At 40.9% G+C, this 20,667-nt stretch overlaps 1 protein-coding gene across 1 annotated transcript in view; it reads right to left on the reverse strand.

The window, feature by feature from the left end:
• Positions 1 to 20,667, reverse strand: part of sema6bb (sema domain, transmembrane domain (TM), and cytoplasmic domain, (semaphorin) 6Bb) — a 241,739-nt gene that overhangs the window by 71,863 nt on the left and 149,209 nt on the right. Inside the window, exons 6-9 of the mRNA XM_048614179.1 lie at positions 18,167 to 18,257; positions 13,125 to 13,244; positions 10,519 to 10,607; positions 7,132 to 7,349 (exon numbers count right to left, since the gene is read on the reverse strand). Coding sequence (XP_048470136.1) covers positions 7,132 to 7,349; positions 10,519 to 10,607; positions 13,125 to 13,244; positions 18,167 to 18,257 — 518 coding nt within the window. The remainder of the gene's footprint in view (positions 1 to 7,131; positions 7,350 to 10,518; positions 10,608 to 13,124; positions 13,245 to 18,166; positions 18,258 to 20,667) is intronic.

Raw genomic sequence — 20,667 nt, forward strand, 5'->3', positions numbered from 1 at the left:
TGCTGCTTGGCCTGCTGTGTTCATCCAGCCCTGCACCTTGTTGTCTCCGATTCTCCAGCATCTGCAGTTCCTACTATCTCTCTTTCTTCAACACGAATTGGTTTTAACATGATTGAAGAATTTAGACCACTATTTGTAGAACATGAACTTTCCTTACCTGTATTGGCTATAACGCGATTCTGGGCCCATTAGTTTAAATGGTGCGGCTATTGTATGACTTTCTTATAACATGAGATCACATGAGAACGGAACTACTGCGTTATATCAGAACCGACTGTATCTAAATGGAGAAAGGCTGCAGAAAGCTAGAGGGATTTTGGAGTCTTCGATCATCAATCAAGAAAAGCTAGCACCCAAGTTTAGCAGGTAATGGAAGAAGACAAATGGAATACTGACCTTAATTTCAAAGGGAATGGAATACAAAAGTATTGAGCTTTAGTTAAAAATATACAAGGCACAATTCAGATCACAGTTGGAATAGAGTGAACAGTAGGGGGCAGTGATGGATTAGTGTTATTATAACTAGACTGTTAGTCCAGAGACCCAGGTAATGTTTTGGGGAATAAAAACCGAAAGAACTGCAGATGCTGTAAATCAGAAACAAAAACTGAAATTGCTGGAAAAGCTCAGCAGGTCTGGCAACATTTGTGAAGAGAAATCAGAGTTAATGTTTCGGGTCCTGTGTTCCGAGGAAGGGCCACCTGACCCGAAACATTAACTCTGATTTCTCTTCACAGGTACTGCCAGACCTGCTGAGCTTTTCCAGCAATTTCTGTTTTTGTTTCTACTGTTCTGGGGATCTGGGTTTGAATCCAACAATGGCAGATGATGCAATTTGACTTCAATACCAATCTGGAATTAAGAGTCTAATGATGACTATGAAATCATTGTCGATTATCAGAAAGCAACTCATCTGTTCACTAATTTCCTTTTGGGAAAGAACTACTGTCCTTACCTGGTCTGGCCTACATGTAACTCCAGAACCACAGTAATGTAATTGACCCCTATGTGCCCTCTGGGCAATTAGGAATTGGCAATACATATTGGCACAGGTGGTGATGCCTAGATCCTATGAATGAATTAAAAATAAGTTTGGACTTTTCTCTAAGGGAAGTCATATTGCCATTGGAAGCTGTTCAGAGAAGGTTCACTAGGCTGATACCTGGTATGGAAGGACTGTCTCATGAAGAGAAGTTGAATAGTTTGGGGCCTGCACTTGTTGGAATATAGAAAAATGAGAGATGATCTTATTGAAACATATAAAGTTCTTAGAGGACTTGAGAGGGTAGATGTGGAAAGGTTTCTTCCCCATGTGGGAGAGCCTAGGATCAGAGGGGCTAATCTCAGAATAAGGGGTTGCACATTTATGGCAGACATCAGGGGAAATTTCTTCTCCGTGAGGGTAATGAATTTGTAGAATTCTTTACCATAGTGGGCAATTGAGGCTGACTCATTAAATATATTCAACATTGAGACAGATTTTTAATTTGTATGGAATTCAAGGGTATTAAGGAAAAGGCAAGAAAGTGGATTTCAGAATTATCAGATCAGTCTTGGTCTCATTAGTGGTGGAACAGACTAGAACGGCCAAAGGGCTACTTTTGCTCATATATCTTATTGTCTTCAGAAACATAGAAACTTGGGCACTTGGCCCTTGAAGCTGTCTTCACCATATGCTGTATTCCCGCTTTCTCTCCATACCATTTGATGCCTTTAATATCTAAAAATGTATTAATATAAATCATAGTAATGAATAATGAACAAGTGATCTCTGAATCAATCTTTGTGAAATACCACTTTCTATATTGTAAAGCTCCACGTTTCCGTCATTATGCACTTTGAAAAAAGACTGGATTACATAAAGCTGTCTGCAAAATCAAAGATACTGACCCTGTATTCACTGTGGATTTAAACATGCTATTTATTCCCATTTTCAAATCCATTACCAAAATGCTCTGCTGCAGAAATAAAGACTTGTTTGGACATATGAATGACTGGGGAACAATGTGTACACCACAGCAGTCATTTTACAGTCATTATTTCTCTGATTCAGCCCATTTAGTTTTGGCTGTCCAACATATTCATTCTTGACAGTCATTGATTCGACCCAGAGATGTTGTATTTTTGCACAAACCCATTTTGAAAATTGCTTTGTTTATAGGAATGAGCATCAGATTTTAAACAGGTAGCTCAATCTGATTCACTTGACTTTGTCAGACTCAGTAGCCAAGACCATACAAACTCAAACAAAAAAAACACTGTCCAAAATAACAGTCTTACTACTATAGTAAGCTTAGCTGCCAGAATAGGTACAACACACCACTCACAATAAAATGGAAGGGAAGAACTGGTTGCATAGTGAGTTGAACGTACGCTTTTCTTTGATCTCCTTACTTGAGAAAGGATGTACTGGCACTGGAGAGGGTGTAGAGGAGGTTCACTTGGTTGATTCCAGAATTGACAGGGTTGCCTTGTGAGGAGAGATTGAGTAGACTAGGACTGTACTCTTTGCAATTTAGAAGAATGAAGGGGAATCTCATAGAAACATACAAAATTAAGAAGGGAATAGATAAGATAGAAGCAGGGAGGATGTTTCCACTGGCGGGCGAAACTAGAACTCGGGGGCATTGCCTCAAAATAAAGGGGAGCAGATTTAGGACTGAGTTGAGGAGGAACTTCTTCACCTAAAGGGTTGTGAATCTGTGGAATTCCCTGCCCAGTCAAGCAGTTGAGGCTTCCTCATTGAATCTTTTTAAGGCAAAGATAGATTTTTGAACAGTAAGGAATTAAAGGTTATGGTGAGTGGGTGGGTAAGTGAAGCTGAGTCCACAAAAAGATCACCCATGGTCTCAAAAGGCCAGATGGCCTACTCCTGCTCCTATTTCTTATGTTCTCTTCTTTCATTGCTGGGATTCAGGTTCATATCCTGGCCACGCTTTTTCCATGGGAATTAGAGCATTGTTAGACCAACATTTGTTACTCATCTCTAGGTGTCCTCTGGCAATCTCTTTCTTTGCTATTAGGGTGAGAATTTCAGCATTTTTGATCCAGCGATGGTAGTGTGATTTCGGGGAGGACTGGGGTGGGGAGGAGGGAAGGTGTCCAAATACATGGTGGTTCTCCTGTGCACCTAGTGCCCTTGTCCTAGGCAGTAGGGGTCACAGGTTTGGAAGGTGCTGATGATGGAGGCTTCATGCAGATGGTACCTGCTACTGCTGCAGTGTGCTTTTGGTGGAGTGAGTGAGTGTTGAAGGCTTGTGCAAGGGGTGTCAACCAAGTTGGCTGCTTTGTCCTGGATGGCGTTTGTGAGTGTACTTGGAGTTACAGCCACTGAGGCAAAGTGGAGAGTACTCCATCATACACCTGACTTGTGCTTTGTGGCCAGGCTCTGGGGAAGGTGGGTTATTCCCAGCAGATTACCCAAGCCTTAACCTGCCCTTTCAGTCCTTACGTGGCTGATCTAGTCAAGTCTTTCATCAATGTTAATGCGCAGGATATTGTTAGCAGTAAATTCCATGATGATAATGCCTTTGAATGTTAAGAGAAAGTGGGCGCACCCTCCCTGGAGATAGAGTCATTTTCTGTCTGACCCAATTGTCTGATATGAATATCGCTTGCCACAGATCAACCCATTCCTGCACAGGATTGATGTGAAAACCTTGTATCTGCTATCCATGCAAAATACATTTGACATCTCAATCCAGCTTCTAGTGCACAGACCAACAGAAAAAAAACTAGATTTTGATCTCTATCTCAATTAGGAACCCTGCAGAACTGCTGTCATGGGAGATGTCACAGTGCTCTGAGATAGGGGATGAATTTTACTGCTAAGGGGTTGGACACTGTATGTGCTCTCATTATTTCTGATCTAAGAGAGCTCAAAACTGATAATGAAGTAGTGATTTTACCCTCATAGGGTTCCACATACTTCCATTTTAAACAGTGGGCATGCATAACCACCTAAAGTGCTCCTTGAAATTTGCACATGGAGAATTGGATGAGGCATCAGGCCTCATCAGGCCTCTTCATACTTCTGGGAGGAAACCAATGGTTTTCCCATGAAGTGAAAATTAAATTATTGGACTGTAGGAAATAGGAGTGAGACATTTGTCCCCTTGAGCCTGCTTCATCGTACACCCAGACCTTGTCTGAACTTCTGCCTCAATGCCACTATCCTGCACTATCACCTCACCTCATGATATCCATTGATCCCAGTCTTTAACATGCTCAATGACTGAACCTCTACAGCCCTCCCTGGGAGATGGTTTCAATAGTTTACTACAGTTTGAGTGCAGAATTTACTCCTCATCACAGTCCTAAATGGCCCCCTCCTTATTCCAAGACTTAATTTCTAGACAAACCCTGTCCAATGCCCACCCCACACCCTTCCCCAGGAAACATCTGTACATACACTGCCAAGCCCATGTTTCACTGAGATCATCTCTGGCTCTTCTAAACACCAATGAATGAAAGGCCTATCTCTTCAATCTTTCCTTAGGAAAATCATATCATTCCAGAGATCAATCTGGTGAACCTGAGATAAGGAGAATAAAAATGTACACAATACTCCTGGGGCAGTCTCACCAAGGCTCCATACAATTGCAGCAAGACTTTTGTACTGTTGTATTTATATCCTCTTGCAGTAAAGTTCGACAAAGTACTTGACTTCTGAATTGTTTGCTGCACTTGCATGTTAGTTTTCAGTGACTTATAAACATGGACATCCAAATCTATGCATCTCAGTACATGTCAACAATAAATCAAATCAAATTAAATCAGTCTGGATATCAATACTTCTCAATTTCTTACCACTTAAGAAAAAAATCTACGGTTTGCTTTTTTCTCCAAAGTGGATTACATTATATTTTTCCACATTATATGCTCCATTGGTCATGTTCTTGCTTATTAACTCAGTCTTAAAGCCTCCTTGCATTCTCCTACTTAGTTTCCTGTCATCAACAAATTTAATATTAGAATTGGTTCCCATATTTCAATTATTGACATAGCTTGAGTGTACCAGTGATCAAAGCACTGTCCTTGCAGTATCCCACCAGTCCTAGCCTGCTAACCCCAAACAGACACATTTATAACCTCAAATAGACACATTTACTCTGACTCTGTTATCTATCCATTAACAAATTCTCAATCCATGCAAGTCTATTACCCCAATCCTATCTGCTCTAATATTACTTACCAATCTCCTGTTTGCGATCTTATCAAAAGACTTCTAGAAATCCAAATACATTACATCCACTGCTTCCCTCTTATCTTTTCTGCTAGATACATCTTCAAACAACTCTGGGTTTGTCAAACATGATTTCCTTTTCATAAATCTATGCTGCCTCTGTTTGTTCCTACAATTAATTTCTAAGAGTCCAGTTATTACGTCCTTTATAATGGACTCCAGCATTTTCCCTGCTACAGATGTTAGGCTACTAGCACTATGGTCTCCATTTTCTTACTCCCCCCTTGCGTAAATAGAGGGTTATATTTGTATAGTGTGGTCTCTCAGTTCGGTGTAGCAGTATGTTGCTGTGGGTCCTGCCCGGGCATGTTCCAAAGGCAGAGGAAGGAGATCGGGGAGGCAGCGGCTTCAGCAGCAGCAATGATGGCATTGCAGCCCACTGTGGTCAGGGAGGCCCCCTGGTATCTGTGGTGGTGGCATCGAGAACAGGCAGCTGAGGTCTCCCAGACAACGAGCTAAGCAGTGGACTCATCAAAGACTGTTGAACTTTCAACTTATTCCTTTATTTTTCTATTTCATATTAAAAAGGACTTCAGTGATAACTATTACCTTATTTCCTTATTTTTCCACTTAGCCTCTGAAGGTAATGCTTAATTTCTTTAACTTTGTTTATTTTACTACTTTGTACCTAAGTTTTTGTACCTCAGTACCTTTGTACATAAGATGGTGCCATGTATGGCAACATTATACATTTTTCATTGTACTCTTGTACTTGAGAACATATGACAATAAAATCTAAATTGATAAGACCACAGGAAGCAGATCTGGGACTAGACGCAGGGATCTTCTGGGCCTCTTATGAAAAGCTTAGGTCCTCACTGTGTTGGGTACCTTGCTCCTGTGAGACCCTGCCCCAAATTCATTGGCTAATGTGTTGATCCCAGCCAGTGACTTGCCACTGAGAATCCCATTCCTAGATGTCAGCGTGCCTCTCTTAGCTGACTGCTGACTGGAAACACCTAGTGAAGATCCAGGAGTTAAAATTGCCCAGGTGTCGGGTTTCTGAGGTAGACACCCTTTGAGGTCACTTTGTTCCATTCTCCTTCAACCCGCTCTTCATTAAAACTGGCACCTGAGTATCCATAATAGTCAGGAATCCTTTCCCTAAAATTAACATCCCTCAGCTCTGTAGGTATAATTTCACCAAAACATACATGGCCCACTAATTCAATTTTGAGAACTGAGGAATTTTTGGATATCAACATATGTTATAATTAAATACAGTTTAGAAATATACATATGAATATTTATTTCAGCATCTTTAGACCATTAAGCCAAACATGCCTATCTATAAATTGATCTTTAATCCACAAAACTGTTTTTCAGCATATCACTTAAACCCTTCTTAAACTATAAATACATACTTGACATTTAGATCCATTTATTCTGTTAGCGTCAATAGTCTTCCATTGTAACTTATTCTACAGGTCTATATTTTTGTCCTCCCTACATAGTCCAAATTTGCTAACTTGTAACGTGCTCTAAGTATTTTAACACTGCCACAGTGAAACATTTGCTTCAATCAATTTTTGCCTCTTTCCTTTATAGTCTTGATACAGTCAGCCAGGTCGCTCCAAATTCGCTTCTTCAAAGAAACCATAACTAACATTTTAAACCTTTGCTCTTTAGTGAAATTCTTTTTACTCTCAATCATCTGTACTGTCCTTCATTGTGCCCTTCAAGGGGAGTAAAATCTTCCCAAAATTAGAACCACACTTTGATTGAAGTGTGGACAATATCTCATATGTATAAGATGATGTATTTTATGAGAATGGGATGAATGTTACTTCACCAGACCTATTATCACTTAGATAGCTTATTAAATTGTTTCCCTGCAAAATCTCACAGGGTGGAATGTGAATTTCGTGAGTAGAAAATGCATTTACCTATTGGAGGGGGTGGAGAATATAGCCAGCACAATAGTGTGCCCGTCAATCCGAATGGTGTCTGTCACAGCCTGAAGGACGTTGAAGTAGAAGTGGGAGTCTCCTGGCACTGAGCAGTTCAAGCGCGCCTTCAGGAAGGATGTCCACTGCTTCTCAAGCACCCGCTGGGAACCACCCATGTCATTCTTACAGACGCGAGCAACTCTGGAGAGAACGACCTGCACATCAGAAAGAGAAACTTTGGTGAAATTTTCTTCTTCAAATGAAGGTGATCTTTTGAGGCTGTTAATTGTCCAATTTTCTCCCTCGCTCTCCTGAAGGCACTTATTCATATTGGGCTATAGTTCCATTGTACTGGCCACCCTCAGCTAGTTAGTACAAGTGGCAAAAACAGAAGGTGCTGGAAAAGCTCAGCAGTTCTGGCAGCATCTGTGAAGAAAAAAATCAGAGTTAACGTTTCAGGTCTGGTTGACCCTTCCTCAGAACCTTCTGAGTTCTGAGCAACTTCTGTTTTTGTTCCTGATTTACAGCATCCGCAGTTCTTTTGGTTTTTATTTCATACAAGTGGCAGTTTGGCATGTGAGTCTAAATGATGAGCATCAGTGGCGACATTGCTATAGTGGGCATCACAGGCAATTCTGATATTCTCCTCACTTTGATGGTGGTATTAATGAAATGTAATCAGGAGCAACAATCCCAGTTGAAATGCTGAGGCCAACCATAGGACCCAAGCATCACTATGGCTGAGCACAGCTAATTTACCACAGACTGAGGTCACCTTCTTTGTCCATATGGATGAGTTCCTACATGGCATGCTCTATTATTTATACAAGCCTCCTTTCCACACTTAATGCAAGCTGTCGTCAGCCCTTTCACATACTTAACATACATTTCAGTAGTAGAGGCCAGTGCAACTAATAATTAGACAAGTTACATGTAGAGTAACTGATGAGCGTACAAAAATCATTTTCAACAAGGCACATGAAAAGTAAAGTTGAATTATATGTGGCAGTTATATGAGTTAGGATCAGAATTAGGCTCTAGTGACAACCAACAAAGGCAATTAAAGTCAAGACAATTTATTTCTTTAAACATTGGATTGAATACATGATTGGAACAGAGGGTGGAAATGGTAGGGAAGGCCTGTTAGCAATTGATGGAGAAGAGATCTGATTTGTGGAAGAAAAAGAGTAATGGACGCATGATGAAGAACGATGCTGTGGGAAGGGTTTAAATGATTGGGGTAAAGCCAATGATAGGGTAGATTGATTCAGGGCTTCAGAGGGTGAGTGTGTAATGATTTCAGGTGCCAAACCTTACAATCTGAGTTCTCCTACAGCTCCTTCATGACATTTCTCAGGCCAACCCTCTCTTTATAGTCACTTCATATCTCCTCCTTCTTGACCTGCCACATTCCCATGCCTTATGACCTATGACTCACATTCAGCTTCTATAAATGATGTGCTTCCCTCCTCCGCATATTAGACACATATGTTTCTGCTTTTGCTTTTTGCAGAAAGGAGAACAGAATTTGGTTAATGCAGTCCCTGGAGTGGAGAACTGGGGGCGATCTTCTGACAGTTATCTTGCTAATTGTTGACAATGCACACTTCCCTGATACAATACATCATGAAGCTGCAAATGACTGCAGCAGCCTGCAGTTAAACGCTGAGCTTCTGTGGTAATGCTGCTCAGACATGCCAAGAGAGTAAATCCTCCGAAGTGGGCAAATTGCATTCTTGTAGCTGTAACATTGGGGTCCATCCAATCTTCACCAAATAGGGGCACATGGCCGAGAAGACTGATGCTCTGGCATTGCTTTTGCTGCTGTTGGAACAGTTGGCACTGCTGTGCCCTCTTTCCTTAATCCCCCCTAGATTTACAGAGCAGGAGTATGCAGAAAATTCAGCAACAGACAGGTGACAGGCTAGACAGGTCACGTGCCTTCTCAAAAGCTGGAATCATCCGTCAAGCAGTAAAAACACTCCCTGAGAAAATGTGTTTTGAACTGTTTTCTCTCACCTGGTTGTGTTGGAAGCTCCTCAGTATAACCTCATTTTATTATGATTTGCTTTACAGCTTGTCAGTTTCCTTGAAAAGGCTCTTTTTGCTATGCAGCCACATTGGTAAATCTCAAAAGTTGGTGACCCTTCAGAAAATAACCTCCACGGCTGAGAAAACGAGAATTTGGTGCTAAATATCATCAGCTGTAATTTCTCAATAGCCCCATCCACTTCTAAATGACCAACTCATCAGCCCCATGGGGATCTCCATTTTCCTTCAGTTTCCCCCCACCTGCCACAGGTAATTATTGACTATATGTGTCTCTCTTATGCAATGGTTTTGCAAAGCTACAAATGACAGCGGCAACCTCCCAGACCTTCTGGGACACTGGATATGCCAAGAGAGTTAATCATCTGCTCATCCTCAGTGGGGGTATTGGGGGTATTGCATTCTTCTAGCTCAAGCATGGTCTCCATACCATTTTCACTGTACAGGCATGTGGCTAGGAAGACTGTTGCTACTGGCATTGTTGTTGCTGCTGCAGCAACAGTTGGCACTGCTCTGCCTATAGATAACACAGGAAAGAGGGTAGGATTGTGACCAATGTGGTTTTCCATAGTTGCTCAATGCTGTTTGTCTGACCCCAATCTGACCTCCGCAAGTTTATGAAAATGCCCGTCCTCTCCCATATTTCTGAACCCAGCTGAATTAAAAGGGAGGACTCACATTAGAGAGAGGATAATGTAGAAACTGAATTGTCAGATCCACCAAACACACTGTGATTGCAAGTCTGAATGATGTAAACATGAAACAATCAAAATACTGACCAGACTAGATCAGTTGTGTGCAGCAGACCTTTTAAGCAAATTACATGGGGATAAGCTGTTGATCTGGAGTTGGACAATTGGAAATTTTAGTTAGAAGTGAGATGCCAGCTATTAGGTAAAACATAATGATATTTAATTATGCAGTATGGGGTCATGTAACTCATCAGGATGTGCCAACAATATCTGGTGGAAGTTCATAGTTTCAGTTTCTTCGATCTTACCAACGTTCAATCACTTACCTCCAGCAATTCAAACAAATTGGGAGAACCTAAGAATGTTGACTATACTTTGTAGACTTGAAGGAATACACCTGACAGCCAAAATAGTCTGTTCCCATTTCAAACTTTCTTGGTGCTTTACTCTACTCTGGGCTGTACTCGATCCTTGAATAGCAAGCAAAGGAAGAAGGCCCTCTAAGGGGCTGAGATATCATTTCAATTCCCAGATTGAGGAAGAACAAAACACTGTTGCCACACTGGCAATATTTTTCTTAAACTATGCAAGTTTCAATTGGCATACAGCTCAGCAATCACATCTAACCAAAATTCCCACTTACCTTTTCCAGGTAGTTAAATTCCATAGCAATTTCTCGGAAAAAGAAGAAAACATGCCGACCATATTCTACAGCGTGGATAAAGTATGGTTCTGGAAGAAATTTAGGTAGGATTTAGCTGAACGTCTTTCCTTAGCAGTGACATCAAGTAAAACATCATAATAATCACTTATTAACCCATTAGACAGAAAAAATCTAACGGTAAATCGGTCGAACACATTTCAAAGTAATGAATGTTTTACCGCAATTGTATTGACTCAGTTTTTATTATTATTCACTTTAATCATCACAAATTGCACAAACATAATTAGGTGCAGTGAAGATAAGTTACATTAATATCCCCAAGTTTGCATTTATTATGATACTACACTGCTGATTTTTTTTAATATGTATGAGATATTTAAAAGGTAAATATAGATGTTAAAGAACAGAAACTCAGGGCCAGCTAAAAAGAAAGAATGATTTTAAAGAAAAGTATTGCAATCCCGATGGAACTGCCATGAAACTATTAATAGGTCAAAAATTATTATATATATATATCTATACACATATGTTACCCAGTTACACTTATTAAGAACAATGGGATTGGTAAAAACCTGCCTATGAAACTCATAGTCATGAATGAAAGTAATATAGATTATTATGCTCATACTATATGAAATAGTTCTCTGTTACACGTGGATATTTTCCTCTTGAGAGTAACTGACCACTGTGTCAGCAGGCTCTGCTGCTAGTGCTAAACCTTGAAGCTATATATATCTATATATATATATTTTCCAGTACAGTGACATTGATGTGATCAGATGGGATATGCAGATTGATTGAATGGATTTGCCTTTCCCCAGATCAGGCTTGCTGAGCCCCATTCTAACTATTGATCTGGCTGAACATATCTGATTCAGTACAGACCAGGGATCAAAACCTAGTAGGAGCAAATTACTGCAGATGCTGGAATCTGTACTGAAAATGACAAATGCTGGAGATCACAGCGGGTCAGACAGCATCCACGGAGAGAGAGCAAGCTAGATGACTTTTCTCTACTCTGGGCTATACTCGATCCTTGAATGGCAAGCAAAGTAAGAAGGCCCTCAAAGGGGTTGAGATACCATTTCAATTCCCAGACTGAGGAAGGACAAAACACTGTTGCCCATACTGACATATTTTTCTTAAACTATACAATTTTTAATTGGCATACAGCTCAGCAATCACATCTACCCAAAATGACTCTTCATCAGAGCTGCAGCCTAGTACCTTGTTGGTTTGTAATTCTCAGTGTAACACATTACCCATTGATCCATTGAGGTGGCTAACTTTTCTGCAATGATTATTGGATAATGTGGCCAAAATATTAGTTTGATGAGAGAAGCAATAAATATTCAATATATGGAAATTTGTAATGATCTACTATAATTTAGGAAGGTACTCCAAGGCAAAGTGCAGTTACAGCAACACTTTTGGCCTAATACCATTATCAATGTTTATTCCCTGTGTTCCTTGAGGTATGGAAAAAAGAATAAACTTCATTGATCTCTCCAGCTCATCTCGTTAATTTCATATTCCATTTATGACTAGCACAATGCTTCCTGCCAACTTGTGTTGATTTTTTTTTGCTGTCTCTCATCATCTGGCCAGGGCTGTTTCTGTGAACTCTTGCTAGCCCCACAGATCTCATCCCTCTCTGATTCAGAAGTTTTTAGGATTCAAACACCAATCATACACATTATATAGAAATTGGCAGATACTTAGTAATAATTACAAGGCAGGGATATGACTGAGAGTCCAGAAAATGCAAGAAACACATCAGCTTATTTAACTCATGGAGCTTAAAGCCACTTTGTTTTCTCACCCATCTTTCATGAATCCCCTGGGTCCAGTCGAGTCCTAGTTTTGCGGAACAGTCAGCCTTGGCTACATCAACTTAACAGGCAAGTTTTAAGCATGCTCTTAGACTGTGGGAGCTGGATTTTTCAAAGCAGGACATGGCTCCTGGTGTCAGCACCACTCAATATTCAAAGTCCACTTTCTTAGATTGGGCTCAACAGCAATGCGGGATGAGCTGTGAGTTTGTGCTACACAGGAGAAGGCGACCAGTGCCAGGCTGGGATTGTGATTGTGTCACCATGAATTACCCATCACATCCAAGAAAGAGATGTCCCGTCATCAAAGGAGCAGAACAGTCCTGAAGGTTCTCACTGAAACTTAACTTAAGACCTTGAATTGAGCTACGTCCTACACAGGGTGCGTGACTATGGACAGAAAAGGAGCGATGACCACCGCTGCACCCTCCACTAATGAATTATCAAGTAGAACTCAATTGAGCTGCTGCAGCACTCCTAATGTACAAAATAAATATTGGATACTAATTTAAAACAATTTTAATTTGAATGATTTTGTTGGTCAAATGATACATTTGGACTTCATTGTTAAGATTTATCAGTGCCAAAAGAACCAATTGCTTTCCTTGCATTGTTATGATCCGGCACAATTTTTATAAATATTTCCGCTGAATTTTGGCTGTAAGAGCCTGCAATAAATGCAAGAGTTGCCATGTTACAAGATGTTTTACTTATCTTCTCTTTGTTAAGTGCTTTTATGGATAGATGACTTACCTTTGAACCATTTGGAGTCATGTTTGACTGTTCGGAGTGTTGGACTCCCGCCCAAACTTCGATAGATGACAGCATCAATCGCGAGGAAATCGGTGACAGTCCCAGTAAAAAGTTTATTATCTAGTGTCAGGAAATTAGGAACATTTCAGTATTTAATTGAAAAGCACGTGCTATGTCGAATGAGAACATTCAATAATCAATTAAAGTTGGGAGCAATTTTCAAACCTTACACATAGGGAGGGATTAATATTGGAGCAGCAGATTGCCTGGTCATTGTAGAATTCATCTGATTTCCATCCCATTGCCGTGCATGTGGCATGCCTAAGGGGCTCTTCTGGTGCAATGGTTGTGTCCCTACCTCTGAACCAGAAGTCTCAGGTTCAAGTCCCACTTGGTGCAGAGGTATACAATAACATATCTCTGAACTCAGTGATTAGCAAGTAGTATGGAGCACCTGAGGGACTCATGTGGCGCAGTGGTAGAGTCCCTACCTATGAATCAAGAGTCCCAGGTCCAAGGCCTAACCACTCTAGAGGTGTGCGCTAAAACCTCAGACCAGATTGACTAGAAACTGATATGGAGTGCCTGAACAACAGTATATGTAATGTTGCAAGGGTTCAGCATTATCAGCTCCTTTAGACTCTGCTTTCCTTATCATTCCTGAAATCTTAATTTCTAAGTCTCTCTAATCTTTATCACCTTTTGTTGTAAAACGTTTCCCTGGAACAATGTCATCAATTCCTTCGTACTTTTAAGAACATCATTTAAAGAGCCCAGACTTTCTGTCCTTTCCTGATAACCTGGATTCCTACTATTGTATTAGTGTATCTTATTTGCTGTCCTTAAATGGCAGGAGCAAAGCGAGAAGGGCAGATGAAATATCTTACGCGTATATTTGCAATGTTATCTCCAGATTTGATTATTTCAATGATCTTCTAGATAGCTCCCCACCTTCCATAAACTTTAGCTCATTTGAAACTCTTCTGCCTGCATCATATCCCCCTCACTCATCAATTTTGTCTACAAGAGACCGCTCCTTTTCATATTCTAATTTAAATTTTCATCCTCTGTTTAAATTCCTTCATTGTCTCATCCATCCATAACTTTTTAAAGTCCTATTGCATGACAGAAGTTCCAGCACTCTCCACTAGTCTAAATGTGACCTCATGAATTCACCATTCACTTCAGCCCACCAATCCATTCAGTCATGAAATTCTCTGAAATTCTCTCAGAAATTCCAGTTTACATCTTCCTTGCTTTCTTTAAGATCTTCCTTTCAAACCTTTGATCAAGGACATCTTGGAGCAGCAAATTCTCATTGGGGAACGTGAGCAACCAGAGGTCGTTGTACACATTGGTACCAATGATATAGGTTGACAAAGGAATGAGGTCTGCAGAGTGAATATAGGGAGTTAGGCAAGAGGTTAAAAAGCAGGACCTCAAGGGTAACAATCTCTAGATTACTCCCAGTGCCATGTGCTTGAGAGAGTAGAAATAGGATAGGGCAGATGAATGTGTAGCTGAGGAGTTAGGGCAAGGGGTAGGGTTTCAAATTTTTGGATCATTGGGATCTCCTCTGGGGCAGAAGTGACCTGTACAAGAGGGATGGGTTGCACCTGAACTGGAGGGGGACCAATATCCTAGTGGGCAGATTTGCTAGAAGTACTCAGAGGGGTTTAAACTAGTCTGGTAGGGAGTGGGACCAGACTGAGACCAGAGACAACATTGAGCCTGGTACAGAAGTTAAAGACAGTAATTAAATAGTCAAGGCAGGCAACAGCACAGCAGAGAACGAGGGAAGACTGATCAATTAAACTGCATTTATTTCAATTCTAGAGGACTGACAGGTAAGGCAGATGATCTCAGGGTATGGATGGGAACATGGGACTGGGATATCGTAGCTATTACAGAAACATGGCTGATGGAGGGACAGGACCAGCAGCTCAATATTCTGGGATATGGATGCTGTAGGAAGGCTAGAAGGGGAGGCCAGAGAGGAGAGGGTGTGGCATTTTTGATTAGAGAAAACATCATGGCAGTAGTTAGGGAATTTATCTGATGGATTGTCAAGTGAAGCTGAGGGAGGGTCACCAGACCCGAAATGTTAACTTTAATTTTTTGTTCACAGATGCTGCCAGACTTGCTGATCTTTTCCAGAAACTTCTGTTTTTGTCCAGTGAAGCTATATGAGTGGAACTGAGAAATAAGAAGGGAGTGATCACTTTGATGGGATTGTACAATAGGCATCCCAATAGTTAGTAGTAACTTTAGGAGCAAATATGTAGGGTGATCTCAGATAGCGGTAAGAACAATAGAGCTGTACTAGTTGGGGATTTTAATTTTCCAAACATTGACTGGGACTGCCGAACTGTTAAGAGCTTGGATGGAAAGGAATTTGTTAAATGTCTTCAAGAAAACTTTCTCAAATCACTATGTAGATGGTCCTCCTAAAGATGGGGCAAATCTCAACCTCTTCTTGGGAAATAAGGGGGAGCACTTTGGGACCAATGACCATAATTTTATCAGTTTTAAAATAATTATGGAAATGGATAGGCCGGGTCCACAGTTAAAGCTCTAAATTACCAATATCAATTTTGACGGTATTAAACAGGAAATTTCAAAAGTTGCTTTGGGGAGGTTTTTAGCAGCAAAGGGATATCTAACAAGTGGAAAGCTTTCAAAAGAGAAATAATAAAGGTTCAGGGACAGCATGTTCCTGTTAGTGTGAAGGGCAAGGCTGGCAGGAATAGGGAACACTGGATGACTAGAGATATTGAGGCTTTTGTCAAGAAAAAGGCAGAGGCATATATCAAGTATAGACAGCTGGGATCAAATGAATTCTTTGAGGAGTAAAGCGGGTGTAGGAGTACAATTTAGAGGGAAATGAGGAAGGCAAAAACAGAACATGAGATAGCTTTGGCAGATAAGGTTAAGGAGAATCAAAGAGATTCTACAAGTATATTAAGGGCAAATGTGCAACTAGTGAGAGAATAGGGCCCTTTAAAGATCAATATGGCCATCTATATGTGGAACCACAAGGGATGGGTGAGATCCTAAAATGAATATTTTGCGTCTGTAATTACACTGGAGAAAGACATGGAAGCTAGGGAACCCGGGGAAATAAATAGTGATATCTTGAAAGGAGTCCATATGACAGAAGAGGAGGCGCGGAGTCCTAAAACGCATAAAGGTAGATAAATCCCTTGGACCTGATCAAGTGTATCACAGGACACTGTGGGAAGCCAGGGAAGAAATCGTGGGGTCCTCAGCAGAGATATTTGTACCATCGATATCCACAGGTGAGGTGCCAGAAGACTGCAGAAAGGCTGGAAGAAAAAGCCAGGGAACTACAGACCAGCGAGCCTAACGTCAGTGATGGGTAAGTTGTTGGAGGAGATTCTGAGAGACAGGATCTACATGCATTTAGAAAGGCAAGGACTGATTAGGGATAGTCAGCATGGCTTTGTACATGGGAAATTGTGTCTCTCAAACTTGATTGTATTTTTTGAAAAGGTGACCAAGAAGGTAGATGAAGGCAGAGTGGTAGACATTGTGTACATGACATTAGCAGGCCTTCGACAAGTTTCTGCACGGTAGACTCGCTAATAAGGTTCGACCACACGGAATCTAGGGCGCACTAGCCAGTGGATACAAAATTGGCTTGATGGCAGGAAACAAAGGGTGGCAGTAAAGGGTTGTTTTTCAGACTGGAGGCCTGTGACCAGTGGTGTGCTGCAAAGGTCGGTGCTGGGTCCACTGTTGTTCGCATTTTTACAAACGATTTGGATGAGAATATAGGAGGTATGTTTAGTAAGTGTGTAGATGACACCAAAATTGGTGATATAGTGGGAAGTGAAGAAGGTTTCCTAAAAGTACAACAGGATCTTGATTGACTGGGCCAGTGGGTCGAGAATTGGCGGATGGAGTTTAATTTAGATAAATGCAGGTGTTGCATTTTGGTAAGACAGAACAGGACAGGACTTATGCATGAATTGGGATATCATGTTACAGCTGTACAGGACATTGGCAAGGCCACGTTTGGAGTACTACATACAATTCTGGTTGCCCTGCTATAGGGAGGATGTAATTAAACTGGAAAGGGTGCAAAAAAGAGTTACAAGGATGTTACCGAGACTGGAGTGTTTGAATTATAAAGAGAGGCTGAAAGGGCTGTGACTTTTTTCAATGGAATGTAGGAGGCTGAGGGGTGACCTTATAGAGATTTATAAAATCACGAGGGGCATAGATAAGTTGAATGGCCAAGGTCTTTGCCCCAAGGAAGGGGAGTCCAAAACTAGAGGGCATAGGTTTTAGATGAGAAGAGAAAGATTTAAAAGGGACCTGAGGGGTAACTTTTTCACAGAGAGCGGTGAATATATGGAACGAGCTGCCGGAGGTAGTGGTAGAGACGAGTACAATTACAACATTTAAAAGGCATCTGGATGGGTACATGAATAGGAAGGGTTTAGAGGGATATGGGCCAAATGCTGGCAAGTTGTACTGGATCAGTTTAAGATATCTGGTCGGCACAGACAGGTTGGGCCAAAGGTCCTGTTTCTGTCTGCATGACCCTACGACTCTAAGCTTTATTTTAGCCCCCCTAACATTTTTGACTTGCTGGGTTTTTTTTCTGATTTTGCCTCTGTGAAGCAACTTGAGATTTTTTTCGACATCAAACCCATTTGAACCATCACCCCTGTGGATATTGACTTACTCTGCCTCTCAGTCCAATAATGCCTCAAATCATGTTCAAATTGCCTAATTCCCATCTTGCCTATCCTTATTGCAGAAAACTCCCCATACACTGCAGCCTAAGCCCAAGGTCTCTCTGTTCTTTTTGTCTATGACAATGCTTGACAACCTATTGTCTAATTAAGGTATTAAAGCCAACAATAAAGCAATGTGAAACAGAAACATACCCTCACATTCAATGCAATCTAGCCCAATTAAAGCATTTTATTAAATGTAGTTCTTTGTGATTGGTTGACAAATTGATTCAAATAATTAGTTTTAGCTAATAGTGCTAAAGTTTCTACTCTTACCAGCAAAGAGTGCAACATTGGCTTGTTTAGGATCATAAGGGCATCTTGCCATACCGCTGATACTAGGTCCGAGAGATTCGAGCGTATCCATCTGAAATAAATAAGGACCATCAGCTTGTAAGCGAATGAGAAATAGATCACACCAGTGCTCAGCAAACTGGTCAGAGTTGAGTGCAATGATCATATTTCATTTGAAATTGAGAAGAAAGTCAATTACAGTGAAACTTTCTTATAATCAACTCATATTGCCTTTATAATACATTCATGCAACAAAAAAAATCAATTCTAAGGTGGAAAACAAACAGCCATAAATAAGCTATTGTTCCACCAGTCAGTGCAGTATGAGCAACAGATGTATGTTTGAGAGGTTGTAGATGTAGGGATAATACACTATTTGCAGAGGTCAATCTAATTCTATTTTCAGGGACTCTTCTTGGTATTTTCTCAAGAACTACATTTTTAGTTCCATGGGCTTCTTTCCACATGCTAGTGAGGACATGGCTAATGTATTTTCATCACATATGCAGCAAACCAGAAATTTATAACTAGGTCTTTGCTATCTTCTTGCTGCTTTAAGACAGAGAGGATACACAAAATGTTCCTCAGGCACATCAAAGACAACTTTATGAGAGAGTGAGTCAACCCACTGTTGCAAAATAGGTTAACACTGAGATCACTGTTCCACAATTTACTCCAGCAAATCAATCACCCAGCGAATAAACAAAGTAGTCAGGAATCATTTTGAAAAGTTAAAAGGGGACGTCAATTCACTGATTTCCAAAGCAGAGTGAGGCTACATATAATGGTAGGTATTAATGAATATGCAGATATATCTTGAGGTATCAAGGTGTAGAGCTGGATGAACACAGCAGGCCAAACAGCATCAGAGGAGCAGGAAAGCTGATGTTTCGGGTCTAGACCCCTCTTTTCTTTTCTACACCTTGTTATCTCAGATTCTCCAGCATTGGCAGTTCCTACTTTCGTGAGGTATGCTGTGATGTAACTTTGACCTCAGTGGTCATGTAACAGAGCCTCTGCTAGAAGGTTGGAACCAGAACAGTTCTAAGCAGGTATGGCTGTTGCTTTATCTTCATCTATACATAAATACTCATTGAAGAAACAACTGGAGGTCTGGTGTGAAGTTATCTGAACAGACAAACCTACACAAAAAGAACCCACTTATGAAACTTATTCATTCATTCATAAAGACATACATATTTATTCACTCATTGAAACACCCACTGACCCAATCCTCATAGTCTTTCTCATCCCCCCAGAGCCTGTCTGCATGTCTCTCTCTGTGATCCCCTTGAAATCTGAGTCTGCCTGCTGATCTGTCATCTTATTGAAGTCTTTCTCTCTCTCTCTCACACACACACACACACACACACACACACACACTCTCTCTCTCTCTCACACACACACACAATCTCTTTCTCACACACACACACACACACACACACACGCTTGGGGGCTGTGTTTTTTTCTTTCATTCCATTGGAGTCGCTCACTCTTATTTTCTCCTACTCTCTCTCTCTGCCTCTCTCTCTCTCAAACTGCCTGGCAGTCTGTCTGTCTCTCTTTTTCTCTCAACCTGTGGAGTCTCTCTCTCTCACCCCCTCAGAGTCTGCATGTATCTCACTCTTTCTGTAACTCACATTCTAATGAAATGAGTGGACCCTATTAGCAGCAAGCATAGGAGAGAACAGCCTGTGATTGAGGGAACAGTTCCTCACGAAATCTCCCAAATACAGTTGGGGGGGGGGCGGGGGGGAAGGTGACTAACTTCCTTCTCATTGGCTTGCCACCATGATTGAATTTCCAAGGGTGACTTCAGCTACAGCCTTCACTCAATTTGAACCCTGGTTGCTTGCAACACCTCACTACAATTTAAAATCTAATCTCAATCACTGATATATTTATCATTATGCTTACATTGTTTTAGCCAAGTCTTTTAGTTTAGTTCAGTATTGCATTAGTCGCAAATACTTGTGTATATGATAAAAGTTTTGTGTGTGGCGTGTGCCTTTCAGTCTGTCAGAGTTTCCCCAACATTCTCTGATGATAATGTCCTAATTATTACAAAAAGGTGAGTTCAGTGATTCACTGGGAGGAATGCAATGAGAGATTTGCTCATGCATTAAAACGTCTGATGTGAAGGGCTCTTGCTTGTTGGCTGATTAGTTTGTGTTCCTTGTTCTTTATTTAGAAACACAATCTTTTCCCTTCCTTGCATGAAAGACAGATCTTCCATTGCTCAATACAGTTCCAGTGAAATTCAGCTGTAGTCTAGTAACACACCCAAAGTACCAATCGACTTGGTTGAGCATCCAGTGAAGGATTGTGTGTTTAAGAGACCATTGTCCGTGTGTTGAATGAGGTAGCAAAAGACTTCCAGAGATTTATAAAGGTTATATTATAATTTTGCAGATTAGCAAGTTTCCATTTTTTTCCCTCCTGCTCCCTTTTCCTATCCAGAAGCCAATCACCCCACACTGAGG

The sequence above is a fragment of the Rhincodon typus genome, chromosome 29 (genome assembly GCF_021869965.1).
Source record: "Rhincodon typus isolate 14 chromosome 29, sRhiTyp1.1, whole genome shotgun sequence".
In the NCBI taxonomy this organism is placed as follows: Eukaryota; Metazoa; Chordata; class Chondrichthyes; order Orectolobiformes; family Rhincodontidae; genus Rhincodon; species Rhincodon typus.